Here is a 23,885-nt window from a genome sequence, read left to right as displayed (position 1 = left end):
CTTCTCGCAACCAGCTTTTCTGGTCAAGAAGACACAAGTAGAAGTGACATGTCAACTCTGGCCACCCTGGGCAGAGCCGGTGACTGAGAGAGAACTTTCAGGAACACCAAGGAAGCAAGGGTGGGGGAGGGGACGGAAGTTCCAATAGGAAAGGTCAGAGCATCAGGCTGTCAGCAGAGAGCCAGGGGAGGAGGCAGGCCGGGCCCCACGTCTGGGTGGTGCAGACAGATCACGGAGAACACGGATGCTGGATCCCAACAGGCGGGGGCCGACATGCCCTGGAAAAGGCCGGAAGGCCATAATCACATACTCTTGGAACACTGTTCTCTGAGTGATGAGAGATTGCGGTCCATGTTTTCCCATTTGCTTATTTGTGCTTTCTAAACGGGCTGGAATCAATATGCTACTTTCACCATTTCACAGGTTTAAAAAATTTTAGCTTTTGGAAATTTCACATGGAGTGGTGTGGGACGAGGAGAAAGCCAAGTGAAAAGGAACCGGAAGGACTTTCACATAAACACGCAGCGGACGGAGCTCGGGCTGCTCCCTGAAGCAGGCACTCACACCCCGCCCACCTGCGGGTGGGAGGCTCCAGATTAAGTCAGGCCTGGCCCAGCCACTCCGCTTCTGGTGTCAACCCAAACTAATAGGAGGCAGGGTCTTGAAAACTCTGTTGCTCATAGCAGCGCTGTTCACCAGAGCCAAGAGGTGGGCCTGCCCAGCTGTCCACAGTGGGCGAGGACGGGCAGCTCAAGGCCCCTCCACATGGCAGAACGTCATCCAGCATCGAAAAGGAAGGAACCTGAGGCCTGCCACCCCACCAAGACTGTGTGACCCCACGCCCCTGGAGCTCCTAGTCCTCCAGGGTCACGGGGACAAAGGTGGAACAGTGGTGGACAGGGTGGACTTGACCGATGGGTGCAGAGTTTCCAACTGGGGATGGCGGGGTCGAACAATCATGCAGATGGTGAGTTTTATGTGTCGTGCATTTTACCACGATTATATGGGGAGTCAGGGGGGTCGAAGTCGGGAGGGTCTGTGTAAGAAGTCAGCCTGGGGCCTCCCCTCCCCTGTGCTGCCTGTTCTCTGACCCCCGAGGTCACTTCTGCCCTCCTCCTGGCCACACCCGAGACCACATTCCCAGCACCTGGGGAAGACAGCGATAGAGCATCTGTGGAAGTGCCCTGCCCATCCATCAGGGGCCAGGAGGCAGCACCTGGGGCAGGTGGGCGCCTCAGCTGCTGTGGCCCTGAGGATACAGCTCCAAGAGCACAGTCGGCGCTGGCCTCCAGAGCAGAAGCAGCAGTCCCTGCCAGCAGGCCGAGCGCCAGCGGCCCACCGCGGGGCCTGCGGAGCCCCACCATCCTCTCCAGTGTCCTTCCTTCCCAAGAATGCAGCTCCATCTCGCACCCTTGTCCTGGGGCTGCTGCCGGGTGCTGCAACATGGTTTCCTGAGGGGACATGGAGCAGGCTGAGCAGCCCTCGGGTGAGTGACATGGACTAGGACCAGCTTGTGCTGAGGGGCTGTACTGTTATGGACATCACAAAAGCCACCCTCAAGTTTAGTGATCCCTCTGTGAAGTCATCTTCTTCACCTCAGAACAGTCCGGTGCACGGCTATCTTTATCAGATAAGAACCGTTTTTAAAAATAATCTCAGCACCACAAGCAACATCACACCAGGAAAGTTCACAGAGCTTCCTTGATAGCAGCTGATAGCCCGTCAGAATTCAGATTTGCCGGATGGCTTTAAAAATGTTCTTTTTATCAGTTTTTTTTTTTTTTAAATTGGGATTCAAATAAAGTTTAAACATTGCATTGGGTAGGTCTGTTGATTTAAGGAAGAGAATTCTCGATTTCTATGTTAAAATAAGAAATCAAATAAGTCACCAGTCTTAATTCTCTTTTTCCACCATGCATTTGGAAGAAGAGCAAAGGCCCCCAAGGCTGTTTGGTCCTGATAAAGCTCACTCATCTCACTGTTTGAAGATTCAGAAAAACAATAAAACAACAAATTATCAAGGAGTAAAACCAATTATAACAACAGGTGTTTCTTGAAAAGTTATTTTCAAAAGATGTACAAACGATTTTTAAAGGCTTGAGAATCCAACAAGACCCTTTTATCCAAGCAACGCTTCTGTGTATAGATTCATTTGAACAGAGAAGGGAACGCTTCAGAGGCAGTCATGAATATTCATGTGGTTCTCCAGATTGCACCAGAAAACAAGATTGATATTCTCCGGAATGTTCTCAACTCAACACCTTATCAAATCAATTCCTTAAATTAGTCTTATGACTCAGAAGAATCTTTCTCCTTATGTAGTATCAGGAAATCGGGGACATGTTCTCCCTCTTCTCAACGTCTCTTTGGCTAACTTTGAAGATGTGCGTTTTAAACGTAGGCTCTGGAATTTATCAGCCAACAGCAAAGGCCTGTCGAGGCTCCATTCCTCTGGTGGCCACGAGGAAGGACGGTGTAAGGTTTGCTTTAGTGACAGAGTCACAAGGAACTGGCTGGCAGGCCTCAGCCCTGTGGTGGGGAGGCACAGGTGGGTGCCCTTAGGCTCTCCCGAGGTGCTCAGGAGACTGAGCCCTACTGTGTGACTCACTTCGTGCTGCGGTTGCGTGCTGCGCGTCTGTTCCTTGGACATTGGACCCAGGACACCCGACCCCACACACGTACCCAGATCTGCAGGTGAGTACCTGATACAACGTAGGGGCTGACCAGTGGTTGACACGCTCACTGTCTAGGGGCTGACCGCAGAGACAGAGTCTGGGCCTGTCACACACACGCACTTTTGTTTTCCACCCGTGGTTGGTTGAACCTGCAGAAGTGGGACTCGTGGGGACAGAGGCCCGAGGACGTCCCTGACTGAGGAGGAGGCCCTGGCTTCCGGGCAGCCTATGTGAAAGAAGGCACCAAACTTAGTGTGTGAGAGCGGATGCCTCCCAGATATCTGACACCGCACCCACTTCCCGAACCCGGTGCCCCACCACGGTACCATGAGGGGCATGAGCCTCTCCCTTAGGCCTGCTGCTGGCTTCTGCCACAGGTGCTAAGCTGGTCCTGTGCAGGTGCCACGCAAGATACCAACCGAGCTGGGTGTGGTGGCTCACACCTGTGACCCCAGCTACTCAGGAGGCTGAGGCAGGAGGGTTGCAGGTTCAAAGCCAGCCTCAGCAACTTAGCAAGACCCTGTAAAAATAAAAAGGATGTAGCCCTTGGGGCTGGGGATGTGGCTCAAGCGGTAGCACGCTTGCCTGGCAGATGCCGGGCACTGGGTTCGATCCTCAGCACCACATAAAATAAAATAAAGATGTTGTGTCCACCAAAAACTAAAAAATAAATATTAAAAAAATTCTCTCTCTCTTAAAAAAATAAATAAAAAATAAAGGTATTTGTCCACCTACAACTTAAATTTTTAAAAAAAAAATCACCTATATTGCTACAACTCTAAAAAAATAAAAATAAAAGATGTATCTCAAATCCTTCACCTTAACATCAAAATGTAGGGTAGCTGTGTTTGAATAGCGTTTGTTGAAGAATAACTTTGTAGCATGTTTTTGACAACTGGGGAGTAGGTTAGATGGTTTTGATAAGTGACTGTTCATTTTATTAGGTGTTTATCACACATAAACACTAGAGATATATTAATAAAATTAGAAGTCTTTATAGATGAAATAATGTAAAAAATATTATAACTGAGATTGACTTTGAAACAGTATAAAGTGGGAGGGGTGGCCCTCACCTGTGATCCCAGCAGCAGCTTGGGAGGCAGGCAGGGGATCGCAAGTTCAAAGGCAGCCTCCGCGACTTAGCGAGTCCCTAAGCAGCTTGGGAGACCCTGTCTCTAAATGAGATATGGAAAAGGGCAGAGGATGTGGCTCAGTGATGAAGCTGGTACCTAAAATAAGATCATAGGAGACAGAGGGTGAGGAGGGGAATGGGCCAGAAGCTTGAGGGGAGAGAGTGTGTTGGGCTTGAAGAAAGGTAAGCAGATAAAAGAAGGAAGAGGAGGGTGGGTAAAAAGGGGGTTGAACACACAAGGCCAGGAGGGGAGGAGGAAGAAGGAGGTGGAGAACAGGGAAACCAGAGGCGAAGGAGGCAGGTGAGGAGCAGGGTGTGAGAAGAAGGGAGAAGGACCATGGCAGCGGGAGGATCCGGTCGTGGCCAAGACGGCCCACCTACACCTTAAGAATCTGGAGCCAGAATCTGAAGTTCATTTTGATCAACTTCCTCAGAACTCAACGTGCCCAGTATACCATAGGTGCTCCATAAAGGGAACTGTGGCTGTGCAATAAAAGGTCTGAACTTGAGCAAAGAAGCGTATCTCCGTGTGGCCAAGAAGGACAACTGTCCCTGCAGTGAGGTCTGCATGTGTCCCCCAGGACCAGCTGCAGGAGGCTTACCTGCACCACAGCTGGGCAGAGGGGCCTGAGGGCAGGGGTCTGGGTGTCCAGACTCCATCCCACCTCTCCTGCCCTCTCCCACCCTCTGCCTTCCACCGTGGGTGCTGCAGCAGGAAGGCCCTGGCCAGACTTTGCTTCCTTCTGTTGAATTTCCAGCCACTGAAGCTGCTAGAAATAAATTTCTTTTCTTTAGGAGCGACCCAATCTGTAGCCTTGTGCCATAGAAACACAAAACGGACTAAGGCCCAGAGCCTAGCAGAAGGACCCTCTGGAAGGCAGAGTTAATAGCAGGAATGAAAAGCCATGCATTGTTCTGGGGTCTCCAGGAAACCCTCCGGAATCTCTGCTTTCAAAACCCCAGGCAGAGGGAAGAGGAGCGTGTGCAGGGCACTGGCATGGCACTCGCACTCGGAGCCTTAACAAGCATGAACACTAAGCCTGCGGAGCCGAGCAGACTTCCTCGGGAGAAGGGGGACTCCCTGCCAGGCCACATGCACGCAGCCTTCTCCCCAGCAGCCAGCGCTGTGCACCACAGGCAGCCCGACCAATGACCTACAGCACGTGGCCCGTCCACACCCAGGAATACCAGTCCACCTGGAAAAGGCAGGGCCTTCCGAGGCCAGCCACAACAGGGGTGAGCCTGGAGGTCAGCTCCGGGGCAGGGGGCCCTGTGGAGTCAGGTCCAGAGACAGAGATAGAAGGGTGCGTCCCAGGGGCTGGGCAGAGGGCGCACCAAGGAGCGGCTGTGCACTGCGTGAGCTTCGGGTGACCTAGGGTTCCCGAGACGCTGGTCGCGATGTTGTACAACACGGCGATCCAGGTCAGGGAGCAGCACCCTTAAAAACGGTCAGGATGCTCAATGGAAGTGTGTGTGTGTGTGTGTGTGTGTGTGTGTGTGTGTGTGTGCGCGCGCGTGCATCCTTCACATCTCAGGCCCTCCCAGTCCACTTCCGTCTACCTGGTGACCCCTCCCACCCATCTTCTGCTTGGACCAACTCCCTCAGAGGCCATTGTAGGAACCCTCTCTTCAGCCGGGCCTTCTCCACCACCACACCACTTCACCAGCTCTCCCACAGCCTGCCGAGGCTCATCCATGGTGTCCTTGTCTCTAACATTCCCCCCCAACCGTTCTTCACCATGGCCCAAATCAGGGGCAACCCTTGTCTCTGTCAGATCTGGTGTTAGATTCTGCAACTGAAATTAAATCAGATTCTCAAACTCTTGCCGAAGTACAGAATCTAGTCTCCTTGGCTTTTAACTTTTCCATCATAAGTGTGGGAGGAAAACAGCACATGGTGCTAATGAGCGCCTTCTGATGTCGCAGAACTGATTGATTCCACAGCTCCTGCCGCCTGGGAAGGCAGAGGTGTCAATTAGAACATGTTGCCAGGGCAACAAGGTATGGCCAAGACCCCCACTCAGCACCAGGTTGCTCCTTGAAAGCTACTGCCACCATGCTGTATGGGTCCCGATGCCGTCGGACTCCTACAAGGTTATTCTGTGCAAGTAAAGCTTCAAAGGACAGGTTTATAGGACCAGAGGACAGAACACATGAGTGACCGTAATAAATAGCCACACATTTCCAGACTGCACATGACACATTTATAGTCTTCTGAATATCCTCAGTTATCGGCTTATCCAATGAGACTCTTGAACTGGTTTTATGGCACAGAATAAAAGCTTTCTTCTTGCTCTCACTTCTGGGCCTTTCTCTGTCCCCCACCCTTCTCTCTGTCTCTCCCCTCTCCCAAACCTGTGAAGGAAGAACATCCTATTCTAATTCTCATCCTTAGACTCCCTTTTGGTTACAGAGGCTTGAATTTTTAAAGCTAAACTTGGAGATTTTATTAGGTAGTTTAAAAGCCCAAAGCAGGCCCTTAAAGTTCAGTTTGCTAGAAGAAAGCAAGCTATGGGTTACTAGGATGTTCACTGGTAACAGTGTGACCAGGAGGACATGCAGCTGTCAAGCTCACACATGGCAGATGAGGCCAGGACAGGGCGACTGATCCAACCAGGGAGGATAAGACAAGCCACTTTTAGATTTAGGCAAGGCATTATTTACCTAAAGAGCAAAAAGAACAACCAGTCCAAGGAGCCGGCTCCCTGTGAACCTTGATACCAAATGTGTGAGCTACAGTCTGCAGACCACTGGGTGTCCAGAGGTTCCATTCCAATCTGATACCAACACCCGGAGTTAGCCCAGACCCCCCAGATCAACACCCCCCCAGCAGGCTGTTCCCATCTCAGGTGCCAGCTGCAACAGTGGGTCCCTAAGTTACCATGCTGCTGTCTGACCTGGTGAGAGGTGCCACAACCTCCCTTCATATTTGGGAATTTGCTACAACAGCTGGGTGAATGCAGGGACATTCTCCGCTCACTATGGCCAGTTATTATAAAGGATGCTATGAAGGATACAAGGGAAACCCAGCTGGAGAGACAGCAGACACGGTCCAGAAGGCTCCCCAGCACAGGTCCCCAACCACAGGGTTGCCCCATGTGGACGTGTTCGCCGGCGGGGGGCGGGGTCTGCACCCATCATTGAGCCTTTATGGAGGCTGCATTTCATGGGCATGGTTGATTGGCTGATCACCCCCAGCCCCTCTCTCCTCCCTGCCGGTCAGAGGATGAGGTGGAGAGTCTCAGCCATCCAATCACCCCGTTGCTTCCTTTGGCAACATCTCCACATCCCCAGGTCACCTCATCAGCATAAACTCAGGCAAAGTTGAAGGGGCTCCTTGTGAGTCACAAAAGATGCTCCTGCCCCCAGTTCCACCCAGGCAATGCCAGGGGCCAGGAACCAGGTTGAAGACCGAGTGTGCATGCCTTATTGTCCACAGGACCCCTGGAGGTGAGCGGGAGATGGTCTGGCAGCCAATGCTCGCAAGCTGGGCTCCGCTCACGTTCCGGGAGCATCTCAGAGGCCAGTTAGGATCCTCCTGGATCAGAGGCAGTTTAAGCCTGATTTTTATTTTTTGGGACCAGGGATTGAACCCAGGGATGGTTTACCTCTGAGCCACATCCTCAGCCCTTCTATTGTTTTATTTTCAACCAGGGTCTCACTAAGTTGCTTGGGGCCTTGCTAAGTTGCTGAGGCTGGTCTTGAGCTTGTGATCCTCCAGCCTCACGCCCCTGAATTTCTGGGATCACGGGAATGTGCCACTGTGCCCAGTCAGTTGGAGCCTGTGAGCATCTGGATGAGCATACGGTTCCCAGAATTCCATCACGCAGCCAGCCCTGACAGAGACAGGAACCTTCCACAAATCTGTAAAAATAAATAAGGGTACCCAATCGCCTAGAGGATCTGTCAGGGGCTGCGTGCAGAGTAAAGCCCCGACCCCATGTGACGGCATTAGGAGGTGGGCCCTTGGTGGCCATTTGGCTTGGATGAGGCCATGAGGGTGGATCCCCAGGATGGGATTAGGATCCTTAGAAGAAGAAGAAGACACACCAGAGGGTTGGGGGCTCTCTCTCTCCCTCACCCTCTCTCTCTCCCCCCTCACCAAAGCCCAGCCACACTTGATCATGTACCTCCCCACACCCCAGAACTGCTCTCCAGGTCACCCAGTCTATGACATGTCACTGCAGCCTGAGCTGATGGAGACAGATGCACAAAGGCCAGATGGACTCCTGAGCGGGGAGCTGGGAGTGGAGCCAGGCAGGTAGGGAGACTGTAGCAGACCCAGCCAACAGGAACCTCTGTGCTCCTCCTCCTCCTCCTCCTCTGGGCACCCTGACCACAGAGCAGCCACTGTTTCCAGCAATGGCCAGTCAGCGTGCCACTCTGAGAGATCTGGGAATGACATTCATGGACTCATGATCCAGAATAGGCACAGTGACTGGGGCAAGCGTGCTCTGGACTTCAGCTCTGGTCAAGGACAAGGATGTGCCACAAGGTGGCGGTAATGCACTACGAGTTTATTTGGATGAGCCTTGATGGGTTTGCAGAAGGGAAGTCCCTCCAGATGCCTAGGGGACAGCAAGGGGGGACCAGAACTCCAAAGGGTGGCAAAGACCTGGGGTCTTCCCCAGCCTCAGGGTTTGGCTTGCAGTGTTGAATGTGCTTTGTGGGCGGTGCAAAGCAGGTAAGCTCCGACTGTCTAAAAATCTGCTTCCTTGGGCTGCATTTGAAACAACTGGAGCCAAGGGGAAATGGTGCTCTCCTGTAATCCTGGAGACTTGAGAAGGCGGATTCAAGAGGATCAGAAGTTGCAGGCCAGCCTCACTTTCACTTAGTGAAACCCTGTCTCAAAAAATAAAAAGGGTTCAGTGGTAAAGTGCCCCAGAGTTCAATCCCCAGTAACAAGATGATAACAATAATAATATTTGTAAAATAATAAAACAATTGGATGTACAGAAATTTGAGCTTGGCCCCATGAGAGTTTGAGCCAATGGAAACAGCATGACTAGCATCAACCCAGCAAGGAGGATGGAAGGAAGATACTGTACCAGAGACCTCAGGCTCATCACCAGTACCTGACACACTCTGAGCACGTACAGGTGACAAGTAAAGAAATACCTGCCACAGGTTGCTTTGCAGATTCTGTTTTCAATTCTGTTCCCCTCTCTCTTCCTTATTTAAAAGTAAAAGTGATAAAGGAGGCGAAAACCAACAAAACTCAGAAATCTCCACTCAATACATTCTTGTGCTGAGAAGTAGCCACGGAGAAAACAACTCTGACCACACAGACTTGAATCCCGGGCTGACTGCCTGGGTCTATCTTGGAGGGCTGTTGGTGTCGACAGGAATAAAAGATGTGGATTCAGTGCACAGGCAGATGAATGCCTAGGGCATTGACTAATTAGTCAACAGTTCAGTGGGTCAATAGATTGATTAATGCAGGGATGGAGGGATGAAGAATGAATGAATGAGACTGAGGGAAATGGGAGAATAGAGAGGTGTAGAAATGACAGCAAGCAAGAAGAGGTGGGTGGTGGCTACAGATGAGCGTCCACAATAGGTGTGAGTGGACAGCAGATGCGTGGTGGAGTGAGAGAGCGGAGGACACCAGGTGAAGTCGCACCAGGTCAAGTCGCACCAGGAGCACCTCCCTGATGTGCCTTCGACTTCCTACGGTGTCAGGGGACTTCACCACACTGCTCCTTTCCACAATTTTTCATCTACAAAGAGGGAAGACTGGGTTTGATGACCCTGAAGCCCCATCCAAGGCTGCTCCCTTCATTCTCTCTTTTTTTAATATTTATTTTTTAGTTTTAGTTGGACATGATACCTTTATTTTATATACGGTGCTGAGGATCGAACCTAGGATCCTGCACGTGCTAGGCAAGTGCTCTACTGCTGAGCCATAACCCCAGACCCTTCATCTCTCTTGATGTCCCACATCCACCTGTGTCAGGGAGCTTTGCCCTGGATGAACCTTGCCAGGGTCCCACATGGGTACCAAGGACAAACCCAGAAGGTCCAGCGGACACCTTTGCAGCATGTCAGTGCACCCAGGTAGCCAGTCTGACTTCAGAGCTCAGTTCTGCCTGATCTCACATTGAACACCCTAATCTTGCCCACTAAAACAACTCAGTTGTAAAAATAACACTATTTTATATGGTCTGTGCACATTTTAAACTTCTCAATCTTCATGCACAATGTGGTATAGGTTAGTTTCTAAAAGAAAAGAACACAGCAACAAACGTGGCTCATGCTTCTTGAGGCCATGAGCATGTTCGGTGTGGTCCTAAAGGCATTTTTAATAAGAAAGAGTAAGGCAGTGTGCATCTGCACAAAAGCAAGCGTTGCTTTATGAATGTTAGTGGTGTGTGGGTGTGTACACAGTTACATGTAAATTTTACTTATCATGTGTAGAAAAAGGAGCAGAGAAGTGAAAGCTGCTGGCCTAAGGTGGGAAACAGAAGTCATCTGTTTAACTCTCTCTAGAGCTGACACGGTAGATATGTTCAGTCCCCCCTTTCACAGAGGAAAATTCAGAAGGCTTGATAAACTGCAGAAGGTGACAGCCAGCAGAGCTGGGGCTGTCCAAGAGCTGAAAGTTACAGTCTTCTCCATTAACTGGGAAAAAGAGGAGGAAGTTGGAAAACATAATAAAAAATAGAGTCCGTGCTCCACCGCATAAGTCAAGATGGGAATGCATGGACACTGAGTGGTGAGAACAGCTTGGAGACAGAATCTGGGTTCCTAGAGATGAGAACAGAGTCAAGGTTGGCCAGAGAAAGATAGAAGTTAAATGAATAAATCCAGGAGAAATTGCGCAGGTCAGCCAGGCCTTGGGGAAGGAGAGAAAACAAGGAAAGGGAACAGGCTGCAAGAGGAAGGGTGTGTGTGTGTGTGTGTGTGTGAACCACTACTGCAGCCAAGAGTACAGTGGGAAACTGAGGGAGTAAAGATCAGCGACCAGGTCCAAGCTCTACTGCGCATGCACCACTTGCTCTTGCCTGGCAAAGGAGCTGGCTTTAACGATGATGACGGTGGTGGTGGTGGTGGTCAAGGAGATCACTGCAAATGAAGCTGTAACTAGGGCGGAAGCTCTGCTTGGTCTCCTTCAAGTCTACTTTTGGGGGAAGGTCTGAACAGTTTGGAAGGGATTTGCTTGGCAGTCAAGGGTGCCATCAAAGGAGATAAAGAGTTGCTTAAAAAGCAAGATGGAGTCAATTGGGTCTTGCAAGCCTGGTAGAAATTACAATGCCTAACATTTATTGAGCATTTACTACAGGCTACTCACAGTTTCTAAACACTTTTTTGGGGGAACTATTCACTCAATCGGACGATAATCTGTGGTGTGGTATTATCAACGTGCCCATTTTACAATAAAAGAAACCAAGGTTTGAAGAAGGTGGCAGGACACAAAGGTGAAGGATGGCTAAGTGGGGCTGAGCCTGGGGGGCCCCAGGGATCCCAGTGTCTGCGCTGCTCTGCAGGAATTCTTCTGACCCCCTAGGGCAAGGCCTGGTCAAGGGCACTGCTCCTGCTGCAACAGTCCAAAACGACCAGCACACCCAGGGACGCGAGGACCAAGCCCGCCAGCCCCAGGCGGATGAGGTTCTCCTGGGTGTAGTCCAAAGAGCTGGAGTCTGCAGGCCAAGGAGAGGGAGATGGGCTGTCAGCTCCAGACCCACAAATGTGCACTTTTGGGGCTCTAACTCCTCGGGTGGAGCTGGGGACCCAAGTCTCAAAGTTGGGCAGGGCAGATGGGAGAACAAGGCCTCAGACTCCGGGTCTGAGGGAGAAGGCCTGGGCTTGGGGCCCTGGATCTGGGGAAGTTGGGCTGGGTCTATCTCCGTGTCCTGAGGAGGGCTGGCGTCAGTTCCTTAGGTCCTGGGGAGAAGGGCTGCAGCCACTCCTCGGGGTCCAGAGGAGGAGAGCTGGAGTGTGTCCCCGGGTCCCAAGGAGGAGGGCTTGGATCGGGCCCCTAGGTCCCGGGCGCCTCACCGTCAGAGCTGACGACCAGCGGCTCGCTGCGCGGCGACAGCACGTAGGGGGCGGAGGGCGTGTGGTAGTAGCAGCTGTAGGTGCCGGGCGCCCGGGCGCCGAGCAGCGGGAAGTCGGCCCAGCGCTGCGCTGAGTCGCGGTACTGCAGCGGCGCCGCCAGGCCCACGCGGTACAGCGCGAAGCTCATGCCCGGCAGGCGGCCCGCGCAGCGCAGGCTCACGTTGGCACCGGGCGCCACCACCGGCCCGGGCAGCGCCACCAGCGAGGGCCGCGGCAGTAGGTCTGTGGGGGGCGATGGGGGCCTGAGCTTGCACGACCTGGCTCCTCCCCACCATCCTCCCCTGCATCCCCCTCTCCGTTTTCCCTGCGCGTCTGTTCACCTCCCAGCTACCCACCCAGCTCGGTCTGTTCACCTCCCAGCTACCCACCCAGCTCGGTCTGTTCACCTCCCAGCTACCCACCTAGCTCGGTCTCTCCTCCCAGCGTCCCTGTCCCTCCTCTCCCCTCCCTTTCCCGGCCCCTGCGCCCTTCGCCTTCCCGGCTCAGGACCTCACCTGTCACCAGCAGCTCCAGGACGTCGCTGGGTTGGGACCAGATGCCCGGTCCCCAGTCCAGCCTGCGGTAGCAGCAGTGGTAACTGCCCCCCTGGGCGGGAGTCACCGCCTCCAGAAAGAACTCGGCCAGCTCCAAGGACACGTCCCGGAGGAGCAGGGGCTCGCTCTCGCCCGCCCTGAAGAGCGCAAACCTCCAGGCAGGCTGGGGTGCGCGGCACCTCAAGGTCACGTTGACCCCCGGGGTCACGACTGCCGCTGGCTGAGCCCCCAGCCATGGCTTGGGGTAGGAGGCTGGGGGAACTTAATAAAGGAGTCTGCGTGAGCCTGGGATACCTGGTCTCTCTCTCTCTCTCTCTCTCTCACACACACACACACACTTCCAGTTTTGTTGTTTGTGTAGTTTGTTTGTTTTTGGTACTGGAATTAAACTCAAGGGTGCTTTACCACTGAGCCACATCCCTAGCCCTTTTTATTTTATTTTATTTTTTTTAATTTTGAGACAGGATCTCACTAAATTACCCAGGCCGGTCTTGAACTTGCAATGCTTGCCTCAGCCTTCCAAGTGGCTGGGATTATAGGCATTTGCCAATGCCACTGCACTGGGTTATGGCTTTTAAACAATTTCAGAGGGCCATGTCCGAGACATCTGCGTTTTTAGTCTCTAGAATGTTGTTACCAGATTTCAGTGTTGCTGCTCTGATTTGAATTTGTCCCCCCCCCCCAGATAATGTGTTGAAAACCTAATCCCTAACACAATAGGGTTGAGAGGTGGGAATTTAAGAGGTGATGGGTTGTGGCTCAGTGGTAGAGCACGGGCCTAGCAAGTATGAGGCTCTGGGTTCGATCCTCAGCACCACACAAAGATAAAAAAACATATTGTGTCCATCTACAACTAAAAAGCATTTTTTAAAATTTTTATTTATTTATTTATTTATTTTAAAGAGAGAGTGTGTGAGAGAGAGAGAGAGAAAAGAGAGAGAATTTTAATATTTATTTTTTTAGTTTTTGGCCGACACAACATCTTTGTTTGTGTGTGGTGCTGACAATCGAACACGGGCCGCATGCACGCCAGACGAGCTCGCTACCGCTTGAGCCACATCCCCAGCCCAAAAGCATTTTTTTTTTTAAAAAAGGAGGTGATTGGTTGGATCAGTGCCATTATTGCCAGAGTGGGTGTTTGATGTAAGGGTAAGTTACACACACAAACACACACACGCACACACATGCACAATACCCTTTTTGACTAGGTGATGCCTTTGGCCACAGCATGATGCAGATAAATGGTCCTTACCAGGCCCTTTGATGTTGGACTTTGCAGCCCGACAAAGAACTAAATAAAGTTCTGTTGTGTATAAATTGCCCACCCTGTGGCGCTCAGTTATAGTAGCACAAAACAGACTAACAGTTGCCAAAACTTGCTATTTGGAAAAAAGTAACATGGTATCCTACCTGGCACCATTCCCCCAATCAAACTCCAGCTTGATCAAAAACCTACATGTGTTTCTTAAAATGTATTCTTAGAATACGTAGAAAAACACAAATATCTTGAAGTAGGAAAGGTTTCTTAAGCTGTACAATGAAAAATTCATGAGATAAAATTAATAAATTTGACCTCTTGGGTTATATTTGCCAAAAGACAAATGAAGCTAGAAGTCATGTGACAGTATTGGCAAAAATCACTCGATTCATAAATCATTTGGATTAAGAATATAGAAAGAAACCCGAGAACCATTCAAATAAAATCTGTACAAGACATGAATAGGCAATTCACAAAGGAGGAAGTCAGTCGGCTACAACACAACTAAAGGAAAAAGGTTGCTTAACCCTCATAGCAATTATTAAAAACAATCACCAAGATTGTTTTGCCAATCAGGTTATCAAAAACTGTGGTTAACATCGAGTTTGGGTGAATATGTTAAAACCGGCCCCTGGGCACTTGAATGTACCCTCTCTGAAGGAAATGTGTCAGTTTCTATCAAGATACAGGACATGAGTAATGACCCAATAATTCCACTGCTTCTCCAAGCACAAAGGTGCACATGTGTGCACCAGAAAGTCATGCAGGAGTGCTTGTTGCAGCATTGATTGTATATCCAGGAAAACTGGATATACCTAAACGTATATCAAAAGGGAATGACCCCTCACCCCAGAATCCAGCCATCCTGCAATAGCAAATTCTGGTCAACAGTTGGAATAACAATAAAAAGTAGAAAGAGTGGCATGGAGATAGCTCCAAGACAGATTGTAAAGTAAAAAGCATGAGATACAGAACAGGGTGAGTCATCCATTATCAATATTGCTTTGGCAAAACCAAAACCAAAAAAAACCCAAATCTATAAATACATGCATGTGTGTGAATATAAGGAAATTCAGATCATTTAAGGAAGATGAAGAAGAAAAAAAGGAGGGCTGGGGATGTGGCTCAAGTGGTAGCGCGCTCGCCTGGCATGCGTGCAGCCTGGGTTCGATCCTCAGCACCACATACCAACAAAGATGTTGTGTCCGCCGAGAACTAAAAAATAAATATTAAAAAAAAAAAAGAAAAAAGGAGACTGTTATATGTTTTTTTGCTAATGACTGAATTTTTATAACCATGAATAGATATTAGCTTTATCATAAAAAAAAACAAACTTAACTTGAGCTGAGTGTGGTGGTGCACACTAGGAATCTTAGCAACTAAAGAGGCTGAGGCAGCAGGATGCAAATTTAAGACCAGCATCTGCAACTTAGTGAGTCTCTGCCTCAAAATAAAAATAAAAGGGCTGGGGATGTGGCTCAGTGGTAGAAAAACAATTTGAAAGAAGCTGGTAGCTCAGACATCGATGGTTTCTCAGATAATTCTTTTTTTTAAATTTTTAATATTTATTTATTTATTTTTTAGTTTTCGGCAGACACAACATCTTTGCTGAGGATCAAACCCTGGCATGCCAGGCAAGTGCGCTATTGCTTGAGCCACATCCCCAGCCCTTTCTCAGATAATTCTTATTTGAAGTTGTAGTGGGAGAAAGAAAAAGTCGGTCTCACTTCTCAGGAAACAGGAAGAAACCCGTCTCAGGATGGGAGACCCTCCTTTTTGTAAGGGTGGAAAACTGGATATACCTAAATGTATATCAAAAGGGAATGACTCCTCACCCCAGAATCCAGTTGAAGGGATAATTGGTATGGCAGGAGACGGTACTTCTCCAAGCCAGGGGATTTACCCATGTGGTTAGACTAAGTCCTACAACAGCCCATTTTATAAAGAGGGAAATGTCTTCAAAGCCGTGGTTTGTTCAAGGTCATCTAGTAATGAGGTGGTGAAGCTGGAGTTCTAGGTTGTCTCTTCACTATCCACCTATCGTGGCCATTAAAGGAGTGAGGAAGGAAGGAAGAAAAAGAAAGGGAGGGAGGGAGGAAGGTAGGGAGCAGAAAGGGGCAGGAGAAAGAAAGGGAGGGAAGGAAATCTGGGGTGAGCTTTAGCACCAGAATAGAATCTGAGTAGTTGGAAAAGAGATGTCAGCAAAGCAGAGGATGAAGAGGAGTGTTACTCACCAGACGGAGTGAGGTCTGCATGACCCAGAGCCCCTGCATAGGGTTGAGGAGAAATTTTTTGTAATGTCCTTTGAGGGTGCCAGTCCCACCTCACCAGGAGCCCAGGAATGGGATTCCTCAGCCTCTCCTGAGTCGGAAGAACAGGAACTTCTTCCCTACTTACTCCTCTCTAAGCTGCCAGGAATTCAGGCTTCCTTCCACACCTGCTTATGCAGCCAGATGTTTGCCCCCAGCCCCCTCCTCCCTCCAGCCAGGAGTCCTGCCCCCCACCCCTCCTTTCCCAGGGATTCAGAGGTCCTGGCTTCCACCTCCTCCCCTATCAGAATCAGGAGTCCTCAGCCAGGTGGGGGGTGGCACAGCCTGTCATCCCAGCAGCTCTGAAGGCTGAGGCAGGAGGATCTCAAGTTCAAAGCCAGCCTTAGAAATTTAGAAAGGCCCTTAAGCAACTCAGTGAGAGACTCTGCCTCTAAGGAAAAAAAAATGGTGTGTGGCGGGGATGTGGTTCAGCGGTTAACTGCTCTTGAGTTCAATCCCTGGTACCAAAAAATAAAAATAAATATTTAAATCAAGACTCCACACTCCTTAGTCTCTGATCCCCTCCTGTCTCAAGATCCAAGAAGCCTGTTCCCACTTCCCTCCTCTTCTAGGACTCCGTCTTTTCTAGTTGAATGCCCAGCAGTCTTGGCCCCAGTCCTGTCCCTTGATTCTCAACTAGACGTTGAATACTAAACGCCCCGCTGGTGCTGCAGGGTGGCTGGGTCCCCAACCCTTTTCTCTCTCTGCTCCCAGCCCAGCCAAGGACCCACGCAGAAGGGAGGGGGCAGCTCACAGAGGGTCAGCAGCTGGAGGGCCACCGCCAGGGCCATAGTGGGCTCTCTCTAAAGCTGAAGCCAGGAATGGAGATGCCCTCCTCCCTCCCAGGAAATGAGGCCACGTCCGAAAGCCAGACGTCAGACAGCCCTGTATAGGGAAGGAGAAGGGCTGTGGGGAGGAAGGGCGCCTGGGTGGCTGTGTCACAGCCCCGTGGTCTGTGGGAAAAGTTGGAAGGAGGAATCATAACCTGTTGGGTTCATTAAACTTCAAAAAAAAAAAAAAAAAAAAAAAAAAAGCACCTATTAAGCGCCAGGCCCTTGCTGCGTGAAGCCGGGAGCACAGAGGGCTCAGACCTCGTTACTGCTCTCAAGCAACTCCCACTTTCACTGAGAGACAAACCTGGACCATTCCACTTAAGGAAAAAATGGGGAGGGGAGTGATCCCTGCTATACGGCAGTAACAACGGGAACTGTGAGAGCCCACAGAAGGTCTCTAAACCATCTGACCCGAAAACTAGCGCTTCCAGCACCAGCTGACGCCGAGCTGCAAATCCGTGGGTCAGCTGTTCGCCTTCTCCAGCCTCCGCTTCTCCTTCTGTAAATGGGTTTTCAAAAATTCTGCCTTATGTGAGTTGCTGCAGGAAGACTAGAAGTCAGTCCTTGGGAGCGACCCCTAGACTAAGAAAAGTGAACCCAGCTGGCGCTCAAGGCATTTAAATCTTCCCCGCCACAGCCTCCAACTTCCGTGCGCACGCGCGGATTGAGAGCGCAAGGACCACAACTCCCAGGGTGCTGCGCGCCTCCGCTTCCGCCAGGACACGTCTCCAGGGCGCACGCGCAGCCCAGGTTGCGGAGGCTGGCTCAAGGACCACAACTCCCAGGGTGCTGCGCGCCCTCGCCGCCGCCGGGAACAAGATGGCTCAGAGTAAGTGTGAACGCTGCGGTTGTGCAGGGCACGGGTCTTTCTGGTAGCCCGCGGGCGGTCGTAGGGCTGAGGTGCGGCGGAATACACTTGGAGGCGGTGGGGTCCGTCCTGGATAGGGCGCGGCAGGCAGATGGGGGCTCTTCCCGGGCGGGGTGACGCGAGCGGGCTAGAGGTCACCCGGCAGCCCCTGCAGGTGACTCTCTACCCGACCCTCCAGAACTCGCCGCCTTTCTGAAGAATGCCTGGGCCAAGGAGCCGGTGCTGGTGGTGTCCTTCGCCATTGGAAGTCTCGGTGCGTGAGTGCCCCGGGCGCGAACGTGCGTCACCCGCCCCGTTCCATCTCGCGCCCCACGGCGCCCCCTCGCCCGCCCGAGCTCACGCCTGAACCGCTCCACGCCTCCCAGTGCACCGCCACACTAGAGGTGCAGAGCCTCTGCAGGGCTGTCCACCCTGGTTGTGCCTTGGGACTCACCCAGTGGTGAAATAATGAGCCCTTCCCCGCCCCCGCATCTGCTTTGCGTTGGTTGCGGTGGGAGTGAGCTGGAGAGTCTGTGCCACTCACCCTGAGGAAGGAGCTGTGCCGCGCACCTGCGCTGCTCACCCAGGGCTCACCCTGGGCAGGGTGGGCGGTCCCGTTAAAAGCATTTATGATTCTGTAAGCTTGGGGCAAGGCCTGGGATTCTTCATTTCTAACAAGTTCCCAGGTCTTGTCAGTACCGCTGGTCTGCAGATCACACCGGGTGAAATTCTAGAACGCCACGGGGCCCCTGAGCTTTTGAGGGGGGCCAGTACTTTGAGATAGTAGGAGACACACTGGATTTAAAAGCTTAGCATGTTCAAAAATATGTACACTTATCCATCAACTCCCTTGAAGTATTCTTCCTGTAAATGGGGATCCTAGAATACTGAAGGGCCCACAGAATGAAGTGTCCTCCTGGAATTTCTAGCCCTCCCTGCTCCCCTCGATACCCCCTTCTTTGCCGAGACTCAGCTTTTGCCCTTTTCCCCACCTCAGAAAATCACTTTAAGCTGGGCCTCGCTCTTCTCTCCACAGCTGTGATTCTGCCCCCACTCAGCCCCTACACCAAGTATGCCATCATGATCAACAAGGCCACACCCTACAACTACCCAGGTGAGCGGGGACCTGTGCTGCAGGGAGGGGTGGAAGTGGGCAGTCCATTCCTGAGCAGGGTCAGATATTGCAGTTTGTCTGCATTCTCCCTGTCCAAATCCTTAACCCACATATTTTGCATCCCATTGTTTTTATACTTTTGAGTTTCTATTATCTTTCCAGATTTCTGTTCCTCTTTGGGTTCCTGCATCTGTTGCTTTCCAGGTGTCTGGTTCCCCCATCCCTGGGGATAACCGTCATTCCGGTCATTCCCACCATTTCCTATTTCTCTACCTCTCTGCGTCACTGATTCTCTGATCCTGGCTCTCCTTTCTCTCCCCTGGAAACCTGTTTCCCTTTGAACTTGCACCAACATCCCTGCTGTTCTCTGCAGGGCCATAAAGATCTGCTGATCTCAGTGGCCCACCCTTCTGTCTCACAGTGCCCGTCCGAGATGATGGGAACATGCCTGACGTGCCCAGCCACCCCCAGGACCCCCAGGGCCCCAGCTTGGAGTGGCTGAAGAAACTGTGAGCACTTCCATTGACAGGGAGGAGGCACCTTCGCCCAATAAAATGTGAAACCAACCCACGTGTGATGAGAAATAGGAGCAGTTGACAGGGACTAGGTTGAATGGGGGGGGGCAGTTTATTGGGTTGGGGTCAGTCAAAGGGTGGGCTGGCAAGAGTTGGGTAGGGCAGCAGTTTGTCTGGTCCCCGAGAAACCCAACTTGAATCCAGGGTCTCATCTGTTTCAAAGCCAAAATCTTCCTCAGCCTTAATCTGAAGAGGGAAGGAAAGCACAAGTAAGCCTGGGAACGCGGGAGACCTGGGGTCTCCCAGCACTGTTTTCACAGGCCAGCTTCCTGTGCTCAGAGGCAGCCCCAGCTCTGCGCCCAGATGTGCCACATTCTCCACCCTCACCCGCCTGCCCTCCTTCTCTCCTCCTATCTTGCTACCTCTCCAGCCACTTCCTTCTGCAGGTCTTCCCCTTCGAGTCTTGTCCAGCCCCAGGCCTCCTCAGCCCTTCCTGCTTCACCTTTCTCCAGCTCTGCCTAGCTCTGGGCCCCTCAGCACAGCAGCCAAGCCCAGGAGCCAAGTGACACTTTGGCCACAGCACCTGGATTCCTTCCTACCTGTGCTGGGGCCAGTTCTGGAGTCAGCGTGGTTCCTGCCCGGCACCCATCCCTAGGTACCCGCCGCCTCTTCCGCCCACTGGGCCCCTCACCAGGGGCTGGGCTGCTGGGTTCTGGGGGTATAGGAGTCCTTCTAGGGGGGGACAGCCCCTCTTTCTCTGGAGGCTCGTTCTCAGCATTGCCTGGAGTGGGGGCATCTGTACCCTGGCTGCCCTCATCCTGGTAGGTAAAGGGGAGGAAGTCAAGACTGTGTCCTGGGCTTCAGTTCCCCAACCTGTCCGAAGGCCAGTGCTCACCTCCAACACAATGGTGAACTGGCTGGCCCGATAGTCATCCCCGTAGGAGTCCAACACTCTCATGAGGAACCTGTGTGAACAGAGAGGCCACCAGTGGGGCAGCTTATTTATTAGTGGGGTTGGGGGCAAATAGTAGAGCCCAGCTCTTATTCTACTTGAAGCCAGATTGTCCTTGACCCAGATTTAGAGTTCTGCAGCCTGAGAGGCCTGGAAACTGGGCACTAGCCAGGCAGTGGGGCCTTGGGCAAGATGGCTCATCTGACCTTTTGTTTCCTCTGTAAGTGGGAGATACTGATCTGGCTGGGCTGGATGCAGACATAGTGATACTCTAAGGGCTCTCTGAGGCTGGCATTTTGCAAACATTCACTTAGGAGCTGTGATTCCTATCAATGACTGAGGTGAGCATGACACTGCTACTGGGAACCTCACCTCTGACCAAGGCTGCTTTCTCTTCCTCCCCTCTGCTTCCACAAGTTTTCTGCACACTTCCCATATCAGGGTCCTGGCAGTGTTTTACACAGGTGATCTTTCATTTCACAAACACCTCTTCAGGGAAGTTCCAAGCTGAGCATATCCCCAAGAGCCCAGCCTAACCCTCGAAGCAGCTTTGACATTGGTGTTGCCCTCAGTTGATTGGAAGATGCAGCTCAGATGGGATATTGCTTGCTCAGAGCCAAACAGCAGATAGGTGCCACTGCTCCATCCTGCTGTCCTGTCCACTCAGTCTGCTCTCCCAGCCCTTCCCTGGGTCCTGGAGCCAGCTTTTCCCTCTAAAACCCAGCTCCACTCTTTCTCCCTGTCTGCCTCAACCCTAGCCTTCATCTTCAACCTCTTGTCCTTGAGGCCTGTGAGGGCCAGGTGGGTGAAGATGGCAGAGATGGTGAGGGGTGGTGAGGTAGAAAGGGTTACCTGCGTTCCTGCTGGAGTCTTCGAGTTATCCTCTGCACCTGGTGAAGCCTGTTCAAGACCCGCTCATTCACCTGCGGGGAGATGGTGAGCAGGTACACTGGATTCCACTAGTCTCCCACTCACTGGACAGGTCTGATGGAGCGCCATCTATGGAGGGCCTAGTGCCTGCACACAGCAGCCCCCATCGGCTGAATGAGCAACTGTAGGGCTAAGTGCGTGATGCACACCAGCCAGGCTGACATGCCAAAGGCAAGGCGGGGCCACTTTAGTGAGTGCTATCAGAGGACTGGTGGGTTGAGTGATGGGAAGGAGACAAAGGAGTGACCACCAGGAGCAAAGCCTTCCAGGCTGAGGGGACAGCCCCTGCAGTTTCTGAGGACCTCAGCCTGGGTGTGGAGGGCAGAAGACATGGCTCAGGCAACAGCCTAGTATTGGCTGAAGCATGTGCTCCTCCTGCTCAGAAAAACCTAGGTTCAAATCCTGACCTTGCTGCCACTACCTGTGAACTTGAGTAAGTTACTAAATCTTGAAGCCTTGGGTTCCTGCATGTGTCAAACAGGGATAAGAACAGACTGTTCCTAGGGAAGTGGGTTAAGAGCAGGCTCAAGTAGAAATCCCTTGCACTCTGCCATTCACCTGTCAGGCAGCATTCTGAATACCTCCCTGGTCTCCTGGCCCCTGGTCTGTCCGCTCTCAGAACCACCATACCATTGCTATGGGTTGACTTGTGTCGTCCCCCCCTCACCCACCCAGAAAGGTGTGCTGAAGTGCTAACTCCCAGCGCCTCAGAATGTGACTGGATTTGGAGGTAGTCTTCACAGAGGTAGTCAAGTTAAAACATGGGCTGGGATTGTGGCTCAGCGATAGAGGATAGAGCGCTCCCCTAGCACGGGCAGGACCCGGGTTGGGTCCTCAGCACCACATAAAAAAACTAAAGGCATTATGTCGTGTCCATCTACACCTAAAAAACTAAATATTAAAAGAACAAACAAACATGGTCATGGGAGGCCTTAACCCAGCATGACTGCCATCTTTATAAAAAGGGGAAACAGACATAACATGTGCAAGGAAAAGGCAGAGGTCAGGGGATGCCTTTACATGCCAAAGAACACCAACGATTACTGGCAGTGTAAGAGAGGAAGGCCTAGGATGCAGCCAGCCTCCAGCCCTCTGGGAACATCCCTGCTGACACCTGATCTCAGACTAACAGGCCCTCAAACTGTCAGAGTGACTGTTGAGCTGGTCCCAGTTTACTGAGCAAACCTGATAGGACCACCTTCCAAGAGTCTTCCAGGACCCAGGCCTGGCCCTGTGTTTCCCTCTGTTAAAACTGTAATCGGGTTCCCTAGCTCCCAAGAAAGAAAAAAACCCAAGCATCTGGCCCTGGTGTCCCTGGCCTGCTGCTCCACCCTTATTCTCACCAGGGGACAAGCAGCCGTCCCAGCTGGGGAATCAGCCTGGGGAAGGGGCCGCGGGGATTTGAGGGAGGAGAAGGGTCCAGGGAAGGTTCTTGAGCAGAGTAGACTGGCCTCGGGGCTTCGAGTTAGGGGCACAGAACTGAAGAGCTTGGGCTGAGTTCGGGGAGGTGCGTGGATGGAGCCGCCAGAGCTGGGCTGGCGTCAGGGCTCTCCGGGAGCGGCGGTCCCAGGCCGGTAAATAAACGGGAAGAGGGCATGTGGGCAGGCCCTGGCCCGGGACCCCGACACGGAAGCGCGCTGCCCACCTGCTCGATCTCTCGGCAGCGCCGACCCAGCGCCTGGTACTTTCTGCGGTTGAGTTCCCGCTGGCGTCGCCGCCGGCCCCGGGCGGCCTCCTCCTCTTCGTCCCGCTCCCTGAGCCCGGAGCCGCCCAGGCCTCCGGACACGAACTCCACCTCCGTCTCCAGCTCGCTCTCCAGGATGTGCCCGCCGAACAGGGGCGGCAGCGCCAGCTCCGAGCCCGGGGGCGCTGAGAACTCCTCAAAGCCCACGGCGGCCATGGTGCTGTGGGTCAGCAGGGGTCAGGCGCAGCCCGCTGCTCCCAGCCCTCCCCCAGACCCGGGGTCCAGGGTCACCGCCCCCCAGGCCCGAGGGTCCAAGGTCAGCCCTACCGCCTCAGACCCGGGAGCCCAGGGCCACTACCCGCAAACCCGGGGGTCCAGGGCCAGCCCTCCCTCTCAGTTCCAGGGGTCCAGGGCCATCTCCCCCTCTCAGACCGGGGGTCCAGGGCCACCTCCCCCTCAGACCCCGGGTCCAGGACCACCTTCCCCTCAGACCCGGGTTCCCAGCCCCAGCCCCCTCCCCTAGAGCCCGTCTCGGCCCCGGAGCGGACACCCCGGAGCGGTGCAGGACTCTGCTGCACAGACCACAAACTACAACGCCCACGGCCTCGGGTCGAGCTCTGACAACCGCACGTCGCGGGGAAGCGTCGTCTTTCTGCAGCCGGGCACCGGGCTCCGCTACTCACCCCTCTCTCTGCTCCAGTTCCATGTCTCGCGCTCGGGGCACCGCAGGCCTCAGCGCTCCAGCCTCAGGTGCCCAGGTTGAGCCGTGCACAAAACTACTTGTCCCATGAGGCTTCGCGGCCCGGGTAGCTCGGCCTGGCCCGGGCCAGACGGGAGTTGTAGTTTCCTATTTCCGGCTTAAGGCCTTGTTTTCTCATCCAACTCCGCCAATAGTCGCCCGCGGGGCGCCGTATTTATTCTTGTCCCGACACCGCGTCGCCTGCTCGCGGTGACCCTCGCTTGCAGGCCCAGGCCTCGGCGGGCCGTGAGCCCGCCAGGCCGTGCCCTGGGCCCAGCAACCCCGTCTCTGCTCCGAGGCAGGTGC

At 52.7% G+C, this 23,885-nt stretch overlaps 3 protein-coding genes across 4 annotated transcripts; 1 reads left to right on the top strand and 2 right to left on the bottom strand.

The window, feature by feature from the left end:
* Positions 1–8,303: 8,303 nt before the first annotated feature.
* On the bottom strand, positions 8,304–12,660 carry Oscar (osteoclast associated Ig-like receptor; the record flags this gene model as incomplete). Its single annotated transcript, XM_040279835.2, has 3 exons — positions 8,304–11,447; positions 11,806–12,087; positions 12,360–12,660. Coding segments are annotated over 3 exons (720 nt in total), but the record flags the coding sequence as incomplete, so codon positions are not given.
* Positions 12,661–17,508: 4,848 nt separating this feature from the next.
* Positions 17,509–19,325, top strand: Ndufa3 (NADH:ubiquinone oxidoreductase subunit A3). Its single transcript, XM_005342276.5, has 4 exons — positions 17,509–17,627; positions 17,845–17,919; positions 18,682–18,759; positions 19,181–19,325. Exons 1-4 carry the CDS (start codon positions 17,618–17,620, stop codon positions 19,270–19,272), a joined length of 255 nt encoding a protein of 84 aa, XP_005342333.1. The 5' UTR covers positions 17,509–17,617; the 3' UTR covers positions 19,273–19,325.
* Positions 19,326–19,363: 38 nt separating this feature from the next.
* Positions 19,364–23,882, bottom strand: Tfpt (TCF3 fusion partner). 2 transcript variants are annotated; one of them, XM_005342275.5, is made up of 6 exons: positions 23,524–23,880; positions 22,802–23,060; positions 21,079–21,149; positions 20,170–20,239; positions 19,874–20,092; positions 19,364–19,520 (listed from the first exon to the last, which is right to left on the bottom strand). In XM_005342275.5, exons 1-6 carry the CDS (start codon positions 23,544–23,546, stop codon positions 19,401–19,403), a joined length of 762 nt encoding a protein of 253 aa, XP_005342332.2. In that variant the 5' UTR covers positions 23,547–23,880; the 3' UTR covers positions 19,364–19,400. The 2 variants fall into 2 exon arrangements, with proteins under 2 accessions (XP_005342332.2, XP_013221624.1); XM_013366170.3 differs by lacking the exon at positions 19,874–20,092 and having other exon boundaries at positions 23,524–23,882.
* Between the last annotated feature and the right edge of the window lie 3 nt (positions 23,883–23,885).

The sequence above is a fragment of the Ictidomys tridecemlineatus genome, chromosome 15 (assembly GCF_052094955.1).
Source record: "Ictidomys tridecemlineatus isolate mIctTri1 chromosome 15, mIctTri1.hap1, whole genome shotgun sequence".
NCBI classification, from domain to species: domain Eukaryota; kingdom Metazoa; phylum Chordata; class Mammalia; order Rodentia; family Sciuridae; genus Ictidomys; species Ictidomys tridecemlineatus.
Note: the sequence above shows the minus strand (reverse complement) of the source record. Positions and strands in the feature narration are given on the sequence as shown.